Here is a 23,380-nt window from a genome sequence, read left to right as displayed (position 1 = left end):
AAATGTACTATTTTTCTGTCATGAGCTAGTTTGTTTATTCAAATACATATACTAACTACAACAAAGTTCTTAAATGTTACATTCATCAGGGTCTGTATGTTTCTCACATCTTACTGCATTTTTCCTCATCTTTATATACTCCACTTTCTATATTTCCATTCACCCTAATTTATCCCTCTATCCTTTTTCATCTCATGGAATATCCCATGTAACTCCTAATAATATCCAGGGCATGTCCCTTATAACCTGTAACTCCAGTATGCTTGTCCTACATGCCCTTTGAAATCTGCCATTCACATCCTGCTATCACTGCCAGTGAGGGCAGAGAATTCGATACTCAGTAAAATCTCCATTCACTGCAGCGGGACCAGAGAATCCCACTGGTGTCAATGGCTGTGGAATTCTGGCCCTGGTGTCATGAAGGAACCTGAAGACTTTTAAATCATTGCTGAAAGTGTTTTTTTAAAAAGATCTGACTGAAAGTTTAAATCAAGCATACTACCATGCTCACCTCAGAGGATTCTCACTTTGAGATTGACTTATTGTTGGGAAGCAAACAGCAATTATTAATTGATAAACTTTATGATTTATCGATTAAGCATTCACAGAATACAGAATTAATTTTAGTTCCTTTCCTCCAGTAAACACACCAATAATTATCAATATTTAACAGCTCAATTTAAATGATTCACCAAATAAATTGAAAATGCTAACTTTCCGGGAAGGAGGGCACAAAAAGTATTCTAACCCTGTTCACTACACCTGCCCCATTTCTGGAGTCCATTTTCCCTTTCTGGGTGCACATGCATATGATGAAACTTACTTTTCTTTAAGGTAGATCAGTTCCAGCTGTTTCTTCTCATTCTCATCTTCTGGAAGCAAGAAGAGGAAGATAATGAAACTTGCATACAATAAAGAGAGCTTCTTTGCAAACGGAAAACACCAAATTAAAAGTATTGCACACAGTATTGCTGAATTTGATCAACTTTGGTTTCTGGTCTGTATTAATATAAGTCGGGACTATGACGGTGATTTTTCACCCTGTTTGCAGTGGGCGCCAAAGTACTATGAAACTCGTAAAATAAGAATCATGCTGATTTCCCTACCCTTCGCCATTGATGTAACAAGGTTCCCGCCAGGAAGAGTGGGAAGCTCAATTCAATGCATTTCCATATAATTAATGGACTTCCTTGCCTTCCTTGAAACTTGTCTTCCCCTCGCTGATGTGACATCAGTGAGATTTACGACTGGCTATTTAAAGCACATGTGAGTATAGCCATGAGGGGAGAGAGACGTGCCCTGGCACTGCCTCCTGCACTGCCGCTGGCAGTGCCCAGGCTGCCAGCGAGCAATGCCCTTTAAAAAGAGTGGCCCGATCTCAGGATTCCCGGCTGCCAGCTTTTTCCAGCCCCAACCTGCTGATGGTGTGAGCCACACCTCCAGATTTTCTTTTGCACAGAGTGCTGGATTATCTAAAGAGAGAACCCGGCTGTACAGCCAGTGAGCTGTACACTAGTTTTCTCATCTCAGTTAGCACTCTGTGCAGAGAATGGAAAATCCTGCCCTGCAGCTGAGCTGCTACCAATAACATTAATGCCTCTAAGCTCAGGAAAGGAAACAAGTTAGCTAAGCTATTCTCCCCTGATCATGATCGAGTCACCCCTTTAAGAAAACTTATCATTTGATAGATAATCTTGGGTCAGCACAAGCTTGATGATACCTAACCCACAAGAATTAGGAGTCTAGTAGGCCATTTGGCCATAAAGCCTGCTCCGCCATTCAATAAGATCATGACTGACCTGATTGTGGTCTCAACTGAACCTTCATATCTACTCCCATAACCCTTAACTCCCTTGATGACCAAGAATCTATCTAACTCAACCTTGAACATATTCAATGACTTTACCTCCACTGATCTCTCAGGAAAAGTGTTCTATAGGTTAATGACCCCCTGAGAGAAAAAAAAATTTCCTCATCCCATTTTTAAATGGGAGAGCTCCTGAGTTTGAAATAATACTCCCTGGTTCTTGATTCCCTCAGAAAGAGAAATATTCTCTCAGCATCCACTCTGTCAAGTTTCCACAGGATCTTATATGATTCAATAAGTTCACCTCCCATTCTTCTAAGTTCCTATGGGTATAGGCCTATTGTGTTCAACCTTTCCTCATTAGATAACCCTTTTATTCCAGGAATCAGTCAAGTGAAACTTCTCTGAACTGCTTCTAATACCGTTATACCCTTTCTTAAATAGGAAGGCCAAGATTTCATACAATATTTCAGATGTGGTCTCGTCAACACCCTGTACAACTGTAGCATAACTTTCTTACATTCATACTTGATTCTCCTTGCAATACACACCAATATTCCATTTGCCTTCCTAATCACTTGCTGCACCTGCACATCAACTTTTTGTGATCCAAGTAACAGGATACCAATATTCCTCTCTCCATTCAAATAATACACTGCTTTTCTTTTCAAAGTGGACAATTCACATTTTCCGACATTATACTCTATCTACAAAATTTTTGCCCACTCACTTAACCTATCTCTATCCCTCTGGAGATGCTTTCTGTCCTCTTGACAACTTATTTTCCTAATTATCTTTGTGTCATCAGCAAATCTAGCTACTATGCCTTTAGCACCTTCATCCGAATCATAATAAAGTTTGGAAATAGTTGAGGCCCAGACTGATCCCTATGTGGCATTCCCATAGTAACAGTTTGCCAATCCATAAATGACCCATTTATTCCTACTCTCTGCTTCCTGTTAATTAACCAATCTTCCATCCATGTTAATATGTTACCCACTTCAAGGTGGCTCTTTTTTGCATTGTAACCTTTGATGTGGAATCTTGAGGAATGCCTTCTGGGATTGTAAGTAAACCAAATCTCCAGATTCCCCTTCAGCCATGTTGCTAGTTACTTCCTTGAATAAATGTAATAAATTAGTCAAACGCAATTTCTCTTTCTCAAAACCACATTGACTCTGCCTAATTGCATAATGATTTTCTAAATGTACTGCTATTATCACCATCATAATGGATTCTAGCATTGTTCTAATGAGAGACATTACACTCTGAATGATCATTCATTCGTGAAGGATGTTTGCTTGAATGAGGTACTGGAAGTTCACTTTGGATTGTATCCCAAGCAAAGCCAATACTTCAAGGCAGGAAGGAGAAAAATGGGATTGCATTTAACTACCTAAATTGGATTTAATGTGATGTTCACGGTGCCATAAACTCTGACAATCAGCTCATGGATTTTTTTTTCTGGGGCATTTTGCTGGGTGACTGAAGGATCTGTGTGTTTCAGACTTAATGCCCTCCATCAGAAAGTAAGGAGGAGGAAAGGTAGAAGGAATCAGGATGTGGATGGGAGACTGAACATTCACTGAACGTGTGTGATCAATGTGAGTTATTACCAGTAACACTTGTGGCAGTTATCCAATACGCACCGTATTTATGGGAGCCTGAACTAGTGTAGGCATCTTCTATGCTGTCTGTGTCCGTGATTACAGTTAATTCGACATCAGATTCCAAGCTGGTGTTGATGAGCTGCTGCAGCACAGCTTCTGCAATCGGCATCACCATAGCAGTAGTGGAGGTGTTACTGAGCCACATGGATAAGAATACGGTACAGCACATGAACCCAAGCACCAACCTGTGAGACAGTAAATAAATACAGTGCTTGTAAACTGAGAATTTACCAAACAGGAGAAGGGAGATTCTGATTCTGCCTGGTACTGGTGATTAGAACAAAGATCAAAGTGCAGCACAGGAACAGGCCCTTCAGCCCTCCAAGTCTGTGCTGATCATGATACCCTAACTAAATTTAAAAAATCTTCCGCCCTTATTCAGTCTGTTTCTCTCTATTCCCTGCTCTTTCATGTACCCATTCAGAGGCCTCATAAATGTTGCTAATGTGCCTGCTTCCGCCACCTCTTCTGGCAGCGTGTTCTATGTACCCACCACTCTCTGCTTGAAAAACCTCCCCCGCACATCTTCCTTAAACTTGCCCCCTCACACCTTGAACCTGTGCCCCCTTGTAATTGACACTTCCATCCTAGGAAAAAAGCCTCCAACTATCCACCCTGTATATGCCTCTCATAATTTTGTAGACCTTAATTGGGTCTTCCCTCAGCCTCCATCTTTCCAGTGAAAACAATCCTAGCTTATTCAACCTCTCCTCACAGCCAACACACTTGAGAACAGGCAACATCCTAGTGAACCTTCTTTGCTCTCTCTCTCCAAAGCTTCTGGTAGTGTGGTGATCAGAACTGCACACAATACTGTAAATGTGGCCTAACTAAAGTTTTATATAAGTGTAACATGATTTTCCAACTCCTGCACTCAATGCCCTGGATAATGAAGGCAAGCATGCCATATGCCTTCTTAATTACTTTCGCCACCTACTTTTTAGGGAACTATGGATCTGCATGCCCAGATCCTTCTGTATGTTAATGTCCCTAAGGGTTCTGACATTTACAGTATAAGGTGGATTGAGGTAGATGTTGTGGTTTTATCAGGTTATTAAATAACAAGCCACCTCAGGCTGGCATCCAAACATAAAGTCAGAGCAGCAACGATACGAGTAGCCTTGCTCCTGTGGCAGACTTGTAGTTGAGCAGGATCAATATTAGTCAGTTCCAAGGGACAACATCCCTGTACCAAATTGGGAGAAAAGTATCATTAGCATGTTTGTGGTGGATAGCCCCTACATGCCAGCCTTGACAGAGACTAGGAATTCGTTAATTCACAGTTAAACTGCCTCTTTGATCCAACAGAGATGATTCAAGGGAAATTGAGTAGAAAAGGAGTTGTTACTCCCAAAGAAGTAATCACCTCACTCTGTAAAGCAATCATCCCATAGCCTTTTCCCTTAGGCATTTTGCTACCTTTAGAAGGTTTATAATGGATCTTAAGCATGTTCTCTGGAGGTGCACTTTCAATCTAACTTCTCATTTTCACATTGCATCTGACTGATGCTTAGGGATGTGTTGATCTATCACTGTTTTTGATTCAGCTCCTGGATTTTGATCCATTCCCAGTCTCTGTTCTGGTCCATGTAAATATATAATATACACATTAAAATAAGCATATTATTGGGATTGGCAGTGTAAATGGGTGGGATTGTTGCCAGTGCAGGCTCTATGGGCTGAATGGCCTCCTTCTGCACTGTAGGGATTGTCATGTATGTGGGGCATAGCTCCTTTAAGAGGATGGGTCAGGTGATCCAGGGTGTGGGGTGACCTGTCTGGGAAATTGCCCCTACAGCCACTGGAGAGTTGGAGTGTGAGAAGGACAATTCTTCGATAAACCCTATTGTTCCGGCGGCTTGCCTTTGGTGTGACTTCTTTGGAGCTATTTCCTGGTAATCTCAGACTTAACAATGATTCTATGATTCTAAGACATCATTTGAAAACAACATGATTACCTACAAGCTGTGAATGTAACATCTTTAGTGGGGTTGCAGTACTTCTTCATTACCACCAGAGGTCTTCACATATTTTGAAAGTGTGCTTCAACGGCCCATAAAATTCTGGCAAGATTGATTCCCCCCCATTAGTCATGTGCAAATCAATGTCAAGTGAGGGCAGATGCAGTGTTAAACAGTAACATTCAAATGTTACTGTCAGAGATACGGTACTGCACTGTTAGCTTCTCAAAAATAGCAAGTCACCATCAGGTTCATCATTAAAATGCGCTGAGCAGTGTGGAGTTGCTATTCCATTGTAGCTGCAAACTGAAGTCACTACAGGAATTTAGAGTTGGTCTGAATTGATGTGAGGAGTTGGCTTGAAACCATAGATCTGCAAATGCTTAATTAAACTTGGACTAGTTATCAGAGGTTCTTGTAGCAATGTGGTAATTGTTAACGACTGCCAATAGACTTCTCTGGCACCAAGAATTAACTATGGACTTTCATTCCTTTAGGTTTTGATGGTTTTCATACATTTTAAATGTGTAAAATTTTAAATGAGAATCTTTCTTTTACTTTTTCATTCTTTCTCTTCTTTCTCGCCCTTAATCAAATCGTTCTATTTTTCATTCTGTACCTGATTTAGCATTCACCCAAAATTCACATATATCTCTCCACTCTTAATGTCATAATCTTTGCTTTGTTTGGTTAGGAAGAAGCCCAATGCCTTTTCTTGTTCATTAAGGTCCCAGTTATTGATGGACCTCATTTACCCAAAATGTTATCAGTTTACACTTCCAGCAGCTTGTCAAATAAAATATTGTCAGGATTAAACAGGCAGAGGAAGGTCTCTATGATGGAGGACACTGTTCATTGCCCTACAGATTATGGGACAATATCGTTGGAAAGCAAATGAGATTAACAAAGCATGTTTAGGACAAGGCACGTCACATAGTAACTATTACTAAAGAACCACTAATGGTAAAGTGAAAATCTCCAGGGCCTGATGGCATTTATCCTAGGCTGCTTAGGGAGGCGAGGGATGAGATTGCTGGGCCTCTGACGCAAATCTTTGTCTCTTCTTTGGACACAGGTGAGGTCCCAGAGGACTGGAGGATAGCAAACGTGGTACCGTTGTTTAAAAAGGGTAGGAGGGATAGCCGGGGTAACTGTAGGCTGGTGAGTTTAACGTCAGTGGTAGGCAAGTTGATGGAGAGGATTCTTAGGGATAGGATGTATGAGCACTTAGAGCATTGCGATCTGATTAAGGATACATGGCTTTGTAAAGGGGAAGTCTTGCCTTACGAATCTGGTAGAATTCTTTGAGGAGGTGACAAAAACGGTCGACGAAAGACGAGCCGTTGATGTCGTCTATATGGATTTCAGTAAGGCGTTTGACAAAGTCCCTCATGGTAGTTTGGTAGAGAAGGTTAAAGCTCATGGGATACGTGGCCAGGTATCTAGATGGGTAGAGAACTGGCTTGCAAAGAGGAGTCAGAGAGTAGTAGTGGAGGGGTCCTTTTCTAGCTGGAAGTCTGTCACTAGTGGTGTGCCGCAGGGCTCAGTACTGGGACATCTTCTTTTTGTAGTGTATATAAATGATTTGGAAGAGGGAGTAGGTGGTGTGATCAGCAAATTTGCTGATGACACCAAGATGGCTGGATTGGCGGGCAGTGAGGAGCAGTGTCTGGCAATACAACGGGATATTGATAGGCTGGTATATTGGGCAGATAATGGCAAATGGAGTTTAATCCGGATAAATGTGAGGTGATGCATTTTGGCCGGAATAATGTAGGGGGGAGTTATATGATAAAGGGTAAGCCCATAAGGAGTATAGAATCGCAGTGAGACCTGGGGGTGCAAGTGCACAAGTCTTTGAAGGTGGCAGTGCAAGTGGAGAGTGTGGTGAAGAAAGCCTATGGTATGTTAGCCTTTATAGGAAGGGGTATAGAATATAAGAGCTGGAGTCTAATGTTACAGTTGTACAGAACGTTGGTTAGGCCGCATTTAGAGTACTGCGTCCAGTTCTGGTCGCCTTACTACCAGAAGGACGTGGAGACTCTGGAGAGAGTGCAGAGGAGGTTTACCAGGATGTTGCCTGGTATGGAAGGACTGGGGTATGAGGAAAGATTGAATAAATTGGGGCTCTTTTCCCTTGAAAGAGGGTGACTGAGGGGGGATCTAATAGAGGTATATAAGATTATGAAGGGTATAGATAGAGAAAACATAGGTAAGCTATTTCCTATGATAGAGACACATAGGACAAGGGGCCATGGACTTAAGGTGAGGGGGGAGAGGTATAACACAGATATTAGAGGGAGGTTTTTCACACAGAGGGTAGTGGGGGTATGGAATGCTCTGCCAAGTAAGGTGGTGGAGGCAAACACGCTAGAGTCATTTAAGAGTAACTTAGACACCAGCATGAGTGGGTTGGAGATGGGTGGATATAGGAGATTGTTTTAAATAAGGGTCATTAGCATTGGGGCGTCCCTGGTAAGGTAAATGGATATGGTACAATAATAATGTTTTTTTTCTCTTTTCATTCACAGGTTTTAAGTCGGTCTGCCTTGTGTCCAACGAGGGGCATACACGCGATGGGTCGATCTTGGGCTGCTCTTGGTTGTTCGAGATTGGCCTAGTGCTTCATGTCGTTAGTGTGTGCCTAAACTGGACCAGATACTGGGCAAGACGACAGCTCAGTGACTATCACTGTTTGCTGTGCAGACACATGGATTTGGGCCGGTGTCTGGGAGTTTGCGCATTCTCCCTGTGCTTGCGTGGGTTTTCTCCGGGTGCTCCGGTTTCCTGCCACACCCCAAAGATGTGCTGTTAGGCTGATTGGCAGGAATAAATTGTCCCTAAATTAGTTTCCCTCAATGTGGATGGCCATAAAACATTACACAAGGGTCATGGGTGGAGGGGGGGACTGGTGGTGTTGGGATGGCAGTGCGGGCTCGTTGGGCCGAACGGCCTGTTTCCCGGGTTGTTTTTGTTCTTTGTTCAAACAAATAGAACATTTCATGCCAAGTTATGTGTTTGACAAATATATCAGAAAATTGTGGGAATACTCAGTAGTATTTGTAGAGAGAAGACATTTGCATCACTGGCACAAGGGAAGCGTTCATTTCTGCCCTTGGAGAAAGCTGCCTGCAAAGATCTGGGCATCTCTGTGGCATGGATTTCCCCTTTCCTGGCATTAGTTTGAATCAGGCAGTAAGCCAAAGGGATTTTCATGTGTTCAGCCATGGTGATATCATGAAACAGGGTAAGGAGCCAATCACGTTGACACATTCTCACAAGCAGCAATCCTGGGATAAAATTTGCTGATTATCCTTCAACTTAAATTAAACTTTGCAAAGAATGAAATAAATAATTGGGACATGTTCATTGAAATAAGATAGAAAGTGAAATATCACAGCTATAGGAAAAACTTCTAACATGTAAAAACCGTGAATTTCTTTTAGCCTAATCACTGTACAGGCAGCATGGTGGCACAGTGGTTAGCACTGCTGTCTCACAGTGCCAGGGACCTGGGTTCAGTTCTGACCTTAGGTGACTGTGTGGAGTTTGCACATTCTCCCGCGTGTCTGCATGGGTTTCCTCTGGGTGCTCCGGTTTCCTCCCACAGTCCAAAGATGTGCAGGTTAAGTGAATTGGCAATGCTAAATTGCCCCTTCATGTCCCAAGATGTGTAGGTTAGGGGGGATAAATATATGGGGTTATAGGAAAGAGCCTGGGTGGGATAATCTGTTGGAGAGTCGGTGCAGACTTGATGGGCCAAATGGACTCTTCCTGCACTGTGGGGATTCTATGATTCAATGATAATGGAGAATTGGACATTCAACAGCTGATATATTGCTGAGAAAATAGACATTCACTGAAATCTTGCTCCCGTTCACAGCAGCAGGATCTCATGGTCCCGTTGATGACGCACCCTCCCTGAGGGTTTCCCGGTGGAGAGGGGTGCACTCAACAGGGAATCTGTTGACAATGGGTGGACCATAAGATCCCACTGCCAGCAAGTTTGTGTCTCTTTCTGCTGTGGTGAAACAGGCCACAGCGGTGGACAACAGTCCTGCCCATGTTGTCGAAGCTTTCATTTTGCCCGCATCAGGACAGATGCCAAATTTCAAAAAGAACAACAATTGATACCGGATATGAAAAGGGTGCTAATTCCTTGCTAAGTAGAATCTGATTGATCACAATGCTGCCATGGAACCATGCTATTGTTTAATTCAAAAAGGTGGACTCCCTGGACATGTTTCCTTTCCAGCAGGGAACACATCCCTCTTTTGAATATATGTAGCTTCAAGCAAGCGTAAATAAGCTACATTGTATGACTGACTAATAATCTTAAGTTGACTGTTGGTGTAATTCTTAGCACACTCAGAATTATTCAGCAAGTGGTATCCAGTTATGGATTCACATCTGATGTTGGATATAATTTGCAAGCATGCATTGGTTGAATATAGTCAGTTTTCTGTCCATTGTGAATAGCTGAAGGTATGTACGCCGTACTTCGCAATGACAGGCAGATCAAATCAAACAGCACTAGTAATATGAATACTTCAGTCTTTTCAAAAGTTATTTGAACAGCAAAGACAACCGGAAGAGCTCATTATCTATCACAATAAATGAGGAGGCAAAAACAATGTTACTGAGGCTAAGGAATAGCGTTGAAACAATGCCTGACGTCTTGTTTGCTTGCTGGGGAAGTGCCAGTGGTTTTGTATGAGAGGTTTGTGAGTGTTGTGGGTTCCGAATCACTGACAGGAAGGACTTCCAACAAAAAGTAGTTTATTCAATAGCTTAGCAGTTACTTTAGTGTGCTCTGCCCATGCTCCTGGGGATAACATCCGCACTTCCGCGACATGACCTCTTTTGTAGCCTCGTCATCCTATTCCCACATGACCACTCAGTCTATAAGTTTAAAGAGGACCACTTCCATGCAAAGCTATTCTAAAAAAAATCCAGACACATGGACCTTGTTGTGATATGATGTTCAGTACATTTAAATACGCACCCTAAACTGTTGTCCATCATTATCCACCACGAGATAGGATTATAATCCTATTACTCCATGAGCAGAACACAGCAGCAGTCCTACAGGTTAGACATGTCGACATTGCCTCCCAGGTTACCATTGTCTTAGCCTCAAATAAAGAACCCAAATTTTTGTTTCACCAATCCTTGTTGCTTGCAATAAACAGAAGAAAGCAATAGGCCTACGCCTGTAAGTGCAAGTGTGAGGACAGCATCAGCGGGCCTGGCCTGTCCATGGTGCAGCCTGAATTAGTTAACATTCTCTGTTGCTCTCACCTACTTCCTACAAATAAACAAAAATATACGGGAATTCCCACATGACATACTGTTTTATTAATTTTGTGGATATACTGAAAAAATGGATGTACTAGATTGCATGAGACAAACGTTTGGTAAACAATTGATTGCTGGCAAGGAAAAATAAAGAAGAAACTGAACACAGGAGGAGGACACAGGTTTTTACAGGTTGCTTTAAATGCACCTTGACATAAAACATAGCTCTCAGTAACCCATGGTGTATCTATTCTATATGGACCAAATGATGATTTAGTCCTGTTCTGGCAGAATCTTCTGAAAAATGGATGAATGTCTAAAAATCATCGTCAGAGTCTCCGCTCAATGATCTAATACAGAAAGTGGCAAAGGATTTCCAACCACAATAAGAACCTGATTAAGAGAGATGCTAAATAGATGATCTTTCAGTATAACTGAGCTCTGTGCACATTTTTGATGCATTAGGGTGACATTCTGGCCAATAGGTAGGTATAACTAATGGGGAAATCTATCCTTCATTAAACCTTGAGGACAAAGTGCCAGTAGAAGCTAGACTTTCACTGCAGTCTTCCTTTGATAATCTTGGATCTGTACCTTCTACAGCACACATCTCAGAGCCTGGAGTAATACTCACATTCCGGGTTTGGCACCTGCTAACATCACCATACGGAGGGCAATCCTCTTGTGCAAGTTCCACTTCTCAATGGAAGCAGCCAAGCAGATGACACCAATCAGCAGTAAGGTAGTGTCCTTGAAGTATTCTGAAGCTACCTGCACAAAATGCACATACATATCAGGCCTGAAGAAAATCAGCATCTTTTATGGTACAACATGGGCCATTATGCTCACAATATAACATAACACATTGAAGAATCAGAACTTGTTGTACAGTGCTGTGTATCAGCCTAACAGCTCCATACCCAGGACATTCATCTTATTAACAGCCCCCTGCAAAGTAAGTCTGATTGCAATACATTGAAATGTTTGTGTTTACCTTACAATGCAGTGTAACACATTGACAGGCCTGAGAGATGGGCTGAACAACCATAGTTTCTATTTTAACCCAATGGTAACTTGGTTGGGAGAAGTTATATTTCTTATCTGCTAGAAATTTAAACACTGCATGCTGTTTAGCTATTCAATCCTGCAGGTTTATGAGGCATTTGTATATTTGAGAAAATCTGAGTCCTATAGCATCACAGAAAGCCAAATTGCATTTTAATTGGAGCCCTGAGGGAAACCCCGATAGAGTTCCCTGCCAGGCTGAATAAGATTTGTATACAGAACAAGTCTCCAAGGGCAGAACTTTCCTCTTTGGTGATACGATTTGCAATGCTGTATCCCAGTAACTTCCACCAGACCTAGATTAGACGTGCAGTTAATGGAAAGAGGGACAAAGAAGCATGGATATGTGGCATTAAGACTACTGAAGAAAATACACATCACTACAGACTGGTGAGGCCAATTGGTTTGTTTCCATGTTGTAATTTCAAATGTAATTTGAGATGGATTCCATTACAGAATTCCCTCTAATGGTATTACACTTGTTTTTGGAGAGCGTTCGCTCATATCAGAAGGTACAATGGAAACTAAGTCACTGTCATTTATTGACAAATGTCAGATGACCAAATCCAGTAAGACTCACATCTGGAGCTGTAAGTGGCAGGGCATCACCTCTCTGCCCAGCAGCTGGTCATATTGCCATTCTAACTGGCGGGTGGGAGATAACAATAATGGCAAGGAGCTGCAGTGAGGGACTGTGAGGAGTGAACACAGACTTGGAAACAGAACATTAGGTCTGGGCTGTGCTTGGGAGGACTGAAGAGAGACCGAAGGTTGCTCTTAGAGACTTGGGTTGAGTGTTCCTGCTACTCCAGTCAAGAAAGAATGTTGAGTCTCTTATCTTGTAGGCCCAGCATTTCCTGTCTCAGATCAGTGGTCCACAGCTTTAGCCACCCCATTGCTCCTCCCACCTCTCCACCACACCACACCCCCCACCCCCAATTTGGAAATGTAAGTTGCAGCAATGATAATGTCATTAGCCTGGAATTTCCAAGAGATTGCATTGGTTTTTTGTTACAGCACAATTCACCGGAAATCACCCAAAATCAAACAATGTTCAGCTGTATGGGTAAAACTACTCCAGGTGACCAACCTTGAATACATCAAAAAACATCTTCTAATGCAAATACCAAGAGGCTGGCAATTGGTAGGTGGGGTGAAGGGGGGTGATGATCATTTGAGGGGGCAGGGTGAATAGGGGCAGTGATTGGCCGAGAGGGGGGAATCAGAGGGGCTGTGATTGGGAGCAATTGGGAGGGTGGGGAGGGCTATGTCCAAGGGAATGAGAGAGTGACAATCTCTGTGTACACTGCGTGCATACACAGTCCGTTGGGAGATTAGGTGTTTGCACAATGGCACCTTCTAGCATTCAGCAGCTGGCTTCCCAGCATGAACAGAGTCCATCCATTCCACCTACTGGCGTGAATCATACTTTGCCTAAATTTTTTTCTCTTAAGTGGCAAAAGATAACTTCTGAGAACTCAGCCAAAAATTGGATGCGATTCTGTCCCGTTTTCATGCTTCACCAGCACTTAGAATGTTTTTGGTAAGATCGCCCCTTTGAGTGTAATTTGCACTTGGATTGACAATATGGAGCAGGATTTTCTGGCTGTGCTTGCCCCAAAACCAGAAAATCCCACCCAAGCTCAATGAATCTTTGCATGGTCTGCCCCCCACTCCCCCCACCACCCCCCACCCACCCCCCAACCCCTCACCCTCCCCACCCCCCCACCAAACCCCAAACCCCCACCACCCCCACCACTCCCCCACCACCCACCACCCCCCAACACCCCACCACCCCCCCACCACCCCCCACCACCCCCCCCAAACCCCCCACTGTCCGTTACGATTCCCATGGTGGGAGAATTACCCAGATAGTGTCCAAAGTGGAAATATTACCCAACACTTAAGAGAAAATGTTATTGTGGATGTTGTTCTATTTTAATGCAAATTATTATAGTTCCCTGAAGATGTGTTTAAAGATGTAGCAGGTCAATGAGGTAAAATATAAAACAAATTGTTAACACAAATGTTTCTAAAATATTAGAAATATGGCTTTCATTCTATGCATAACATTTTAAGCAGAAGTTTACATCTCATTCAGAACAGGTACAAGTTCAAGAAATTTGTGTGCACTGCATTTTTCCATAAGTCTGTATTTTGCAGAGGGAGATTTTGTACGATGTAACAGTGCAGATTTGGGTATCCCATGAAAACAGTGTAATAACTAATGCTCAAATTTTTCAATCGTTTGCATTAAAACTTAGCATTAAAATGTACCTACGCACACATTCTCTGAAAAATTCCGAGTAGATAAGGTAGATCTTCGTAGGGCACTGTTAAAGGTATGGGGATGCAAACCTTAAAGGGACTACTGGAAGTGCCACCCAAAAGACAAATATTTTCTTCTGTGAAGGATTTGGGGAGGAAAGGTGCCCCACTTTACCTTCAAATTGTCTATTTAATCCAATTGTAACCCATGAGGGGTTAAAAATGCGACACCACAATTTTTAATAATTTGTTGAATACGTATTCATGTAGTCAAGTTTAGGTATTTTCTCCGCCTAATGGATTTGGAGCTGTTGTGTTAAGTTTATAGGCCATTAATTATGCCTTTTGGATAGGTACATCACCGCCTAAAACTGCTGTGATGATTTGAGTAGATCCATCTGGCCACTCTGTCATTCGCAACAATTTCACAGAGCAATGTACTTGAACTTCACATCTGTGGCAATAGCAGCAAATAAAACCTTTGTTTTAACCCCACACCTTTGACTTCTGGCAGATGCTCCCAGCCATTAACCCTTTTTTAAAAACTCACTTACAGGATGTGGGTGTTACTGGCTAGGTCAGTATTTATTGCCCATCCCTAATTGTCCTTGAGAAGGTGGTGGTGAGTTGCTTTCTCAAACCACTGCAGTCTCTGTGGCATCGGAACACCCACATTGCTGTTAGGGAGAGAGTTCCAAGATTTTGACCAAGCGACAGTGAAGGAATGGCAATCATACTTCCAAGTCAGGATGGTGAGTTACTCGGAGGAGAACTTCCAGGTGGTGGTGTTCCCGTGTATTTGCTGCCCTTGTCCTTGGTTAGCAATCATGGGTTTGGAAGATGTTGCCTGAAGTGCCTTGGTAAGTTCCTGCAGTGTATCTTGTAGATGGTACACCCAGCTGCTACTGTTCGTCAATGGTGGAGGGAGTGACATTTGTGGAAGGGGCGCCAATAAGTGGGCCTGGGTGGTGTGAAACCTTTTGAGTGTTGTTGGAGCTGCACTCATTCAGAGAAGTGGAGAGTACTCCATCACACTCCCAACTTATGCCTTGTGGATGGTGGACAAGGTTTGTGGAGTCAAAACGTGAGTTACTCATCACAGGATTTGCTTCTGATCTGCTCTTGAAGCCACAGTATTTATTTGGCTGGTCCAGTTCATTTTCTAGTCAATGGTAACCCCTGGGATGTTGATTCATTGCTTGGGGAGATCTCATTGAGACGTATAAGATGATGAATGGGATGGATAGGATAGAGGTGGAGAGACTCTTCCCGCTCAAAAAAGACAGTAGGACTAGGGGGCACAGCCTCAAGATAAAGGGGAGGCGGTTTAGAACGGAGTTGAGGAGGAACTTCTTCACTCAAAGGGTGGTGAATCTCTGGAATTCTCTGCCCATTGAAGTGGTGGAGGCTGCCTCGCTAAATATTTTTAAGAAGCAGGTTGATGGGTTCTTGATAAGAGAGGGGATTAAGGGTTATGGGGAGAGGGCGGGAAAGTGGAACTGAGCCACAACAGATCAGCCATGATCTTATTGAATGGCGGGGCAGGCTCGAAGGGCTAGATGGCCTACTCCTGCTCCTATTTCTTATGTTCTTATGTTCTTATGGAACAAAATTCCATTCTGCTATGGAGGGAAACCCAGACACAAAGCCTTTTTCAATTTAGCTATCATACAGTGCATTGCAGAAAGCTCCCCTTTGTTTAATGCAGTGACATTTTCCTAGGAATGTAAGTGAAGTTGTTTGACACACTCAAAATTAATTCATTAGTGTCACAAGTCAGCTTACATTAGCACTGCAGTGAAGTTACTATGAAAATCCCCTAGTTGTCACACTCCGGTGCCTGTTCAGCTACACTAAGGGAGAATTTAGCATGGCCAATGCACCTACTCAGCATGTCTTTTGGACTTTTCGGAGCATCCGGAAGAAACCCACGCAAACAATGCTAACCACTGGGCATTGTGCCTAATTTTTCCCTGAAAATGTTACTGGTTGAAGTTTAAACTGTGTCTATTTTACTTCAATGTTCAAACATTGGCTCATTAGCAAAGAATCTGTTGTACAGTTCACAGAGATCAGACTATCGATTAAAGAGTGTCACACTCTCAATTGTCAGTTCTCACCCAGGAAGTATAATCGCTGTTTCGCTAGATGAGTAACCCCCGCCCCCAGAAGTAGAAGCTGCTAAGATTACACTTTACATTGTTTGGTCACAGGTCAGTGCACACATTAACTGCTGAGCAGACATGTGATGATAAATAATCCATTACCTTGATGAGAAGTGATGTGGTTCTAAAGAGGGAACTTTAGCCCTGCCTTTGACGTATTGATCAAAAAAATGGACTTAGAAATTGACTCTTACCACTTGAGGGATTTTACTTACAATTCAGTTTTTATTTAAAAAGTAACATTTTAAGTGACAGGCTGTGCACCCCATGTGTTGCGACAGAGCTGACATGTCTGACCTCCAGACAGATGGCCATGGGGAAATCTCGAGCAGAGAGCAGGAGATTTTCCACAAAAATAAGAAAGATCAGTGACAGATGGAGCGTCATCCTGGGCCACGCTTGTGCAACTCTTTCTGCCTCCTTTCCAGGACTTTACTTCCTTTCTTGCATTAAGATGCTGCAGGGAGAGGGAATGCTAGGATGGGGTGGGGGGGGGGGGACATTTAACTGCCCATTAGGGGCAATAGCGAGCAGGTGAACAATTAAAACAAAGCAGAACCATGCACTCAAAGGTCCTTGTGATCGGTGTGCTTGTCCTTTTAATTATGGCTTCTGCTCTCTCCAAACTCCAACCCCCGAACCAATCCTGCAAGGTTTTACTCAGCAAGTTGGCCACAGGAGCTGGGTTTTCTGAATTTCATTCACATTACTAAAGTAATGGGGTAGGAGGGCGATCCAGATGCACTCATGCAGTGGCTCTACCGCTTAAATAAACATTTTGGTTCAAGTAGCAATGGTGGGACTCCAGCAGGAATAAGATGGCAAGCTTTCAAAGGTTATTTTAACTGTGTGGGGTCCCTGTAGGTTGACTCTGAATTTGCTGCATTGATCTAGGCCATCCCAACATCCTGGTTCTAGTCTAATTTATTACTGTTTGTTTTGCAAATCCATTTTGAAGAAAGAGGTACACAGCAACCATGGGTGGAATTTCATGGCCTCTCCCGCCATGAAATGGAGGGGGGCGGGGGGGGTAGATTTTCTGGTCCCACAAAGTTCAATGGACTTCAGAACAGCCTGTCACATCTTTCAGCTCTATCACTTTCACAGTAAAATCTCCCCTTCCCCATGTATTTCAATGGTGTTGTCCCATAAGGATACAAGTCTTGCGGAAGTGAGTTTTAGACTTGCCTTGTCCCACAAATCTCATTGGCCTACTTAAAGTACAGTCCTTATCATTTTCTGCCATCCAATGTACAAAGCAAGCACAACACCTTGAAAGTTTTGCTCTTGTTATTCCTGCCCTTTCCATTTCAACCTAACTTGGTTACTTTAGTTTATATTAGTTTATTTAGTTAATCTTGTTTTAATATGAGTTTGACTGGAATTTCTTTTTGTGGTGGTGCTATAATTAAAGGGAGGTACTTAATTGAATTCCTACAGAGCTAAGCTTATCTGGCTGCATATTCAGATGCGCTGCCTATTTTAAAACTTCGCCAATTCATTCTACTTTTTGATGAACCTAGTGGCTAATGGACTGATGGACATACTTGGGGTTCTGCTCCTTAACCCTGGACAAACATGAACAGATCAGATGGTTTGTTCCATATTGTTCTGGGTGCAAACTGATTAGCACTGCTGCCTCACAGCGCCAAGGACCCAAGTTCAATTCCAGCCTTGGGTCACTGTCTGTGTGGAGTTTGCACATTCTCCCCATGTCTGTGTGGGTTTCTTCTGGGCGCTCCGGTTTCCTCCCACAGTCTGAAGCTGTGCAGATAAGGTGGATTGGCCATGGGAAATACATGGTGTTACGGGTATAGGTGCTATTGTCATTGATTCAGGCTCAATGGGCCAACTGGTCTCCTGCGCTGTCGGAATTCTGAGTCTACTCTGGATACCAGAAGGTAGATTTTTAACTTGCCATTTGGGAGGTTAAATTGGCATTGGTGTTTCCCATCCCTCATACTAAAAGCCAAATGCTTAATTTTTATCAATTTAATTTACAATTTCCACAATTTAAAATCAGGCATTTCCAGTTAGCGGCCATTCCACAAGACCTGTTTACATTCTGTCTGAATACTTCTTCCATCATGAACATGGCAGAATATTTCACTGAATTATGTTTAGCTTGTAAACATAGAAACATAGGAAGCCCACAGTGCAAAAGGAGGCTATTTGGCCCATCGAGTATACTAGTTTAAATCACTTAAAGCTATGAGTGAATCAAAACACGGAAGCCCTTGAGTTCCATAAAGGATTTGTCCATCTCCTGCTAGTGATTCTAGTGGAGCCATTAGAAAAATGGCCATTTACAACTGTTTAAAGTGTTTGTCTTGGGAATCCCGGTGAGACCAATAGAATTTAAGGGTGAAAGGTTAAGAGGTAAGCCTGCCTAAAATTTCTACCAAAAAATAAACTTACATCCACTAGCACCTTCTCAAAACCAGTTCAGGATGGGCAATAAATGCTAGCCTGGTGAGCCACACCTTCACTCTCCTAATAATCTGCTGTTCCGTCATATTAAATTTCTTCGATCTTTCCGATCCTAACCTATAGTTAGAGAAACCATGAAGAAAGCTTGGCATTACATTTTCCTTCATTTTGTTGGGACTTTTTCATGTGCTTGCAATGTTTTCATGCAGTTTAAATCTGCTATGCCACTAACCTCCGTGAGGAACAGGGTGAGCCATTCTTCCCCGTGAGATTGCTCTTCCCTTCTTCATCCCACTGATTTGAACCAATCCTCAATCCATACTAATGTATTACCCTTGTCAAAAGGTCATCTGGACTTGAAGCACCAGCGCTTTCTCTCCTTTCAGATGCTGCCAGACCTGCTGAGATTTTCCTGCATTTTCTCTTATGGTGGCATGGGTTCTATTCCTTGTTTGGGTCACTGTGTGGAGTCAGCACGTTCTCCCCGCCGCTGCGTAGGTTTCCTCTGGGTGCTCCGGTTTCCTCCCACAGTCTGAAACATGTGCTGGTTAGGTGGATTGGCCACAGTAAATTCTCCCTCAGTGCACCCGAACAGGTGCCGGAGGATGGCGAGTAGGGGGTTGTCACAGTAACTTCATTGCAATGTTAATGTAAGCCTACTTGTGACACTAATAAATAAACTTAAAAAAATCACCTCCCTAATAATATCCTGCCATTTTCCTGACAATTGCGTCAGGCCTATTGGTCTATAATCATGTTTCTTCTCTTCCTCCATTCTTGAATAATAGGGTACATGGACTGCCTCCCAACCCATGAGGACAATTCTAGAATCTAGGGAGATCAAAACAAGTGCATCTAGTTTGTTTATTTATTTATTAGTCACAAGTGAGCTTACATTAACACTGCAATGAAGTTACTGTGAAAATCCCCCGTCACCATACTGCAGCATCTATTCGGGTACACTGAGGGAGAATTTAGCAGGGCCAATCTACTTAATCTGCACATCTTTCAGACTGTGGGAGGAAATCAGAGCACTTGGAGGATACCCATGCAGACACGGGGAGAACGTGCAGACTCCACACAGACAGTGATCCAAACAGGAATAGAACCCTGGCCCCTGGTGCTGTGAGGCAGTAGTGCTAACCACTGTGCCGCCCTATCCACCATCTCTGTAATTACTTAATTTAAAACCCTCGAGTGTAAGCTATCAGCTTTGAGCATTTCGGGAAGAGAAAGTGGAATGGTATGAGACTGAGAAATAGATTCGGTAGGGAGGAGAAATGGACAACATTTGCGGAAGGTGACTATGAAATGGCATAAAGATGAGGCTATGGGTGGGTGTTGTCAGGAAGGAAAGTGAGGAGATGTCTGGAGATTGAAGAATAAGTGAAGTTACAATGGGTGCCTATCTGAGCAGTGTTGTGCAAGAGAATTCTGGGATAGTCAGAGGGGGGGTTTGCCATCTGAACATGTTATACAACGAAGCATAGCAGGAGAGGGGAGCAGTCTGGGGGGGGTGGTGCGGGAGCAGAAATATATTACCAAGTGATAGAACAAGCTGCTGTGTAGGATGAATGCACTGGTAAGCATTTAATTTTTATTGTATTTTAATTAAATGAATCAACTAGAATGTAAGACTAGATAAATTAAAATTAGCATTTAATTAAAATCAGTTTAATAATTTACATAATTACAATCAGTGTTCAATTAAGTAACCAAATTCGGGGATAGAATTTAAATTAAATAGAATGTGACAGGAACACTAAAATGTTTGGATTGTTCAGTAAATTAAAATCTGGGGTGGGTAGGTGATAAGGATTAAGTAAAATATTTAAGTTAGCTCTCATAAAATAAATAGACATCAGCATAAAGGATTGGTGAGTAACTGTTGGCTCTATGTTTATTTCAATTCCACTCTAATGAATGGAATTATGATCAGGACTCTGTGCTGTTGGATAACCATGCTGTCCCATGTGGGAAGTTTAGGATGCTTCTCATGAACCCAACAACCCCACGCGCAGCTGCTGTCACTGGCTGGAGCAGCTAAAGTTCCAAGTTTCAGAACTTGAGCTGCAGCTAGCATCACTGCAGATTATCGTCAGAAATAAATGTTATGTGCCCAGCATGTCTTGTGATCGCACAGCAGCTTAAGAGTTTGCAGACAGGAAGAGAATCAGTAACAACCACAGGCAGGCAGACAAGGAAAATCCAAGGCAGCTACTCCATCCAGTATTTAGTTCTGAATACTGTCGAGAGTGATGGTTCCTCCGGGGAGTGCAGTCCCCAGCACTGCAGCTAACTGAGGTGGACGGTAGGCTGAGGAGGAAGGGGTGAGGTAGTGGGGGGGCGGGCAGAGGTTGCTGGTGAAGTAGGAGGAAGATTGGAAAAAACAATAGTGTTAGGGAATTCTATATTTCAAGGAATGGACAGAGATTTCTCTGGCTACAGATGTGAATCCAAGATGTTGGGGATGATTCTGCAGCAGTGCAGAGGGCCAGGAGACATCAGGGGAGGTCATTTAGCGAGATCCCCACTGGGCACCACAGCCTCCATGTGACTCCGGAGCCAGGAGTTAAATATTAAAATTGCAATTTGCCTATCATTAATGGGCCGGGGACTGAAGTCTCCTGGCCCGCTGGACTCTCCCCCCCACAGCTGAGGGGGAGGTGGAGACAGGGGGGCATAGCTTATTGGGGCAGGGCCTATGGGAGAGTTCGGTGGGGATGGGGGTGGGAGTGCAATCTTTCAGAGGGATCAGTGGCAGAGGGAGGGAAGGAGCTGATCAGAGCTGGTCATTGGGATGGGGGGGTTGGGGGGTGTGTGGACTGCCGGTGGTGGTGGGGGCGGGGGGAAGTTGGGGGCAGTGAGCTTGGGTCTACTGGGCTGGGGGTGTTCTGGACTGGTGAGGGTGTGGCGGTCAGGGAGATATGGGGCGAGACAGAGGGGAGGGCATCAGGGCTGGATCAGAGATGTCTGGGAGGCCGGTGATCAGGGGGTTGGGTCGGAGCGGCAGCGATGAGGAGTCGCGGAGCTGACCGGCAATCGGGTGGCCGGTAATGCAGGGCCACTGCACATGTGCCAATCTCCACTATGGCCTCTCCAGCGGGAATAGGCTCCATCCTCAATCGTCAGCCTGAATTTCCCTGAGGCACTCCGCAGTGTGGGAGATACATTGTGAAAATCCTGCTTAAAAGAAACAACGGGAGTTACTCCAGTTTTTATGCGATTTCGGCACTTAGAATGTTTTTGGGAGAATCCCGACCATTATGTTACTTTCCTGGTGCCTGGGTCAAGGATGGGATTGAACAGCTGCTGACCACTCTGTGGATGGAGGGTGATCAGCCAGTGGGCATGCTCCATATCCGTACCATCAGCTTAGAAAGAAAGATGGTTGTGAGGACTTGCAGCAGATTTTAGGAAAGAAACAAGCAAACAATTCCTCAAAGCTAGTAATCCTCTGGATTATTGCCAGTACCACACGCTCGCCATTGTTGAAATAGGTGAATGTATGGTTGAGGAAATGCTGAAAGAGAGGGGGCTTTATACCCCCAGAATCTTAGAATAAGTTCAGGGGGGAGATGGACCTGTTCTAGCTGGATGGGGTGCACCTGAATAAAGCTGGGTAACAATGTCCAATTGTGGCATGGGAAAGCAAAGGAAAAATCATTAAGAAGCAGGGAACAAGGCTACATCTATCTCTTATAGAGGTCTATAAAATAATGAGGGGCATAGATAAGGTAGATAGTCAACATCTTTTCCCAAAGGTAGGGGAGTCTAAAACTAGAGAGCATAGGTTTATAGTGAGAGGAGAGAGATACAAAAGGGTCCAGAGGGGCTTTTTTTTTCACTCAGAGGGTGGTGAATATTGGAATGAGCTGTCAGAGGCAGTAATAGAGGTAGGTACAGTTTTGTCTTTTAAAAAACATTTAGGCAGTTACATGGGTAACATTGGTATAGAGAGATACAGGCCAAACATGGGCAATTGTAAAATTCCAGCCATGGGGTCTCTATCACTTCAATGCAAATTCCCTGCCTTTTCCCCCATCTTTCTTAATATGCTTACCTCCCAAGTGAGTATCTATTTTCCTATGAAACATTTCAACAGACATTCCAGCTATGATATTCAAAGTGGTGGGCCTTACAATGTTTCAGTTTAATACCTTAATTTCTAAGGTATGTCCCATCTCTTTCAGACTACTCAATGAATTTTTGCATATTTTGTCTTCAGCGATATGTTGATCAATGGAGAGAGTTCACAGAATGGTTACATGGATAGTATCAGAAATACTATTATTAAGTTTTAAGCAGAAACTCCAACCTTAGAAAAGAAAAAATTGGAAGGGGACAGGATTCAAATCTTTAAGTACTGAAAGGCACTGATAATGTGCCTGTAGGTGCATCAGTTAACTTGGACTGTAATTACCAAACTGGAGAATAAAAGTTGAAAATTAACAAACATCAAGTCAAGTGAGACTGCTGAGCAGGAGCTGGGTTTTTTCTCTAGAAAGTAGTGGACATGTGGAATTGATTCCAAGGAATAAGTTAATAAATTGTCAATTGATGTCTTTCTGAAATGAACCAATTGTACCTGAAGGTTAAAAGTAAAGTCGTCATCGTCCCAGATGATTGACGTAAGTTAACCTGAGGGCCGCCACACTTCAGGTGTGGGGCAAGGTTGAGAAGGCAGGGCTTTGTGAATAACCTCAGCCTGCACAG

At 43.2% G+C, this 23,380-nt stretch overlaps 1 protein-coding gene across 2 annotated transcripts in view; it reads right to left on the bottom strand.

Moving 5' to 3' along the window:
• The window catches only part of slc13a4 (solute carrier family 13 member 4), a 91,153-nt gene that overhangs the window by 34,787 nt on the left and 32,986 nt on the right, over positions 1 to 23,380 (bottom strand). For both annotated transcript variants that reach the window (XM_080190999.1, XM_080191000.1), the window contains exons 3-5: positions 11,371 to 11,507; positions 3,457 to 3,662; positions 824 to 872 (exon numbers count right to left, since the gene is read on the bottom strand). In XM_080190999.1, the coding sequence (XP_080047125.1) occupies positions 824 to 872; positions 3,457 to 3,662; positions 11,371 to 11,507 (392 nt within the window). The remainder of the gene's footprint in view (positions 1 to 823; positions 873 to 3,456; positions 3,663 to 11,370; positions 11,508 to 23,380) is intronic.

Source organism: Carcharhinus amblyrhynchos, chromosome 6, assembly GCF_965287045.1.
Source record: "Carcharhinus amblyrhynchos chromosome 6, sCarAmb.v2.hapA, whole genome shotgun sequence".
Taxonomy (NCBI): Eukaryota; Metazoa; Chordata; class Chondrichthyes; order Carcharhiniformes; family Carcharhinidae; genus Carcharhinus; species Carcharhinus amblyrhynchos.
This window is presented reverse-complemented; position numbering and strand designations above follow the sequence as displayed.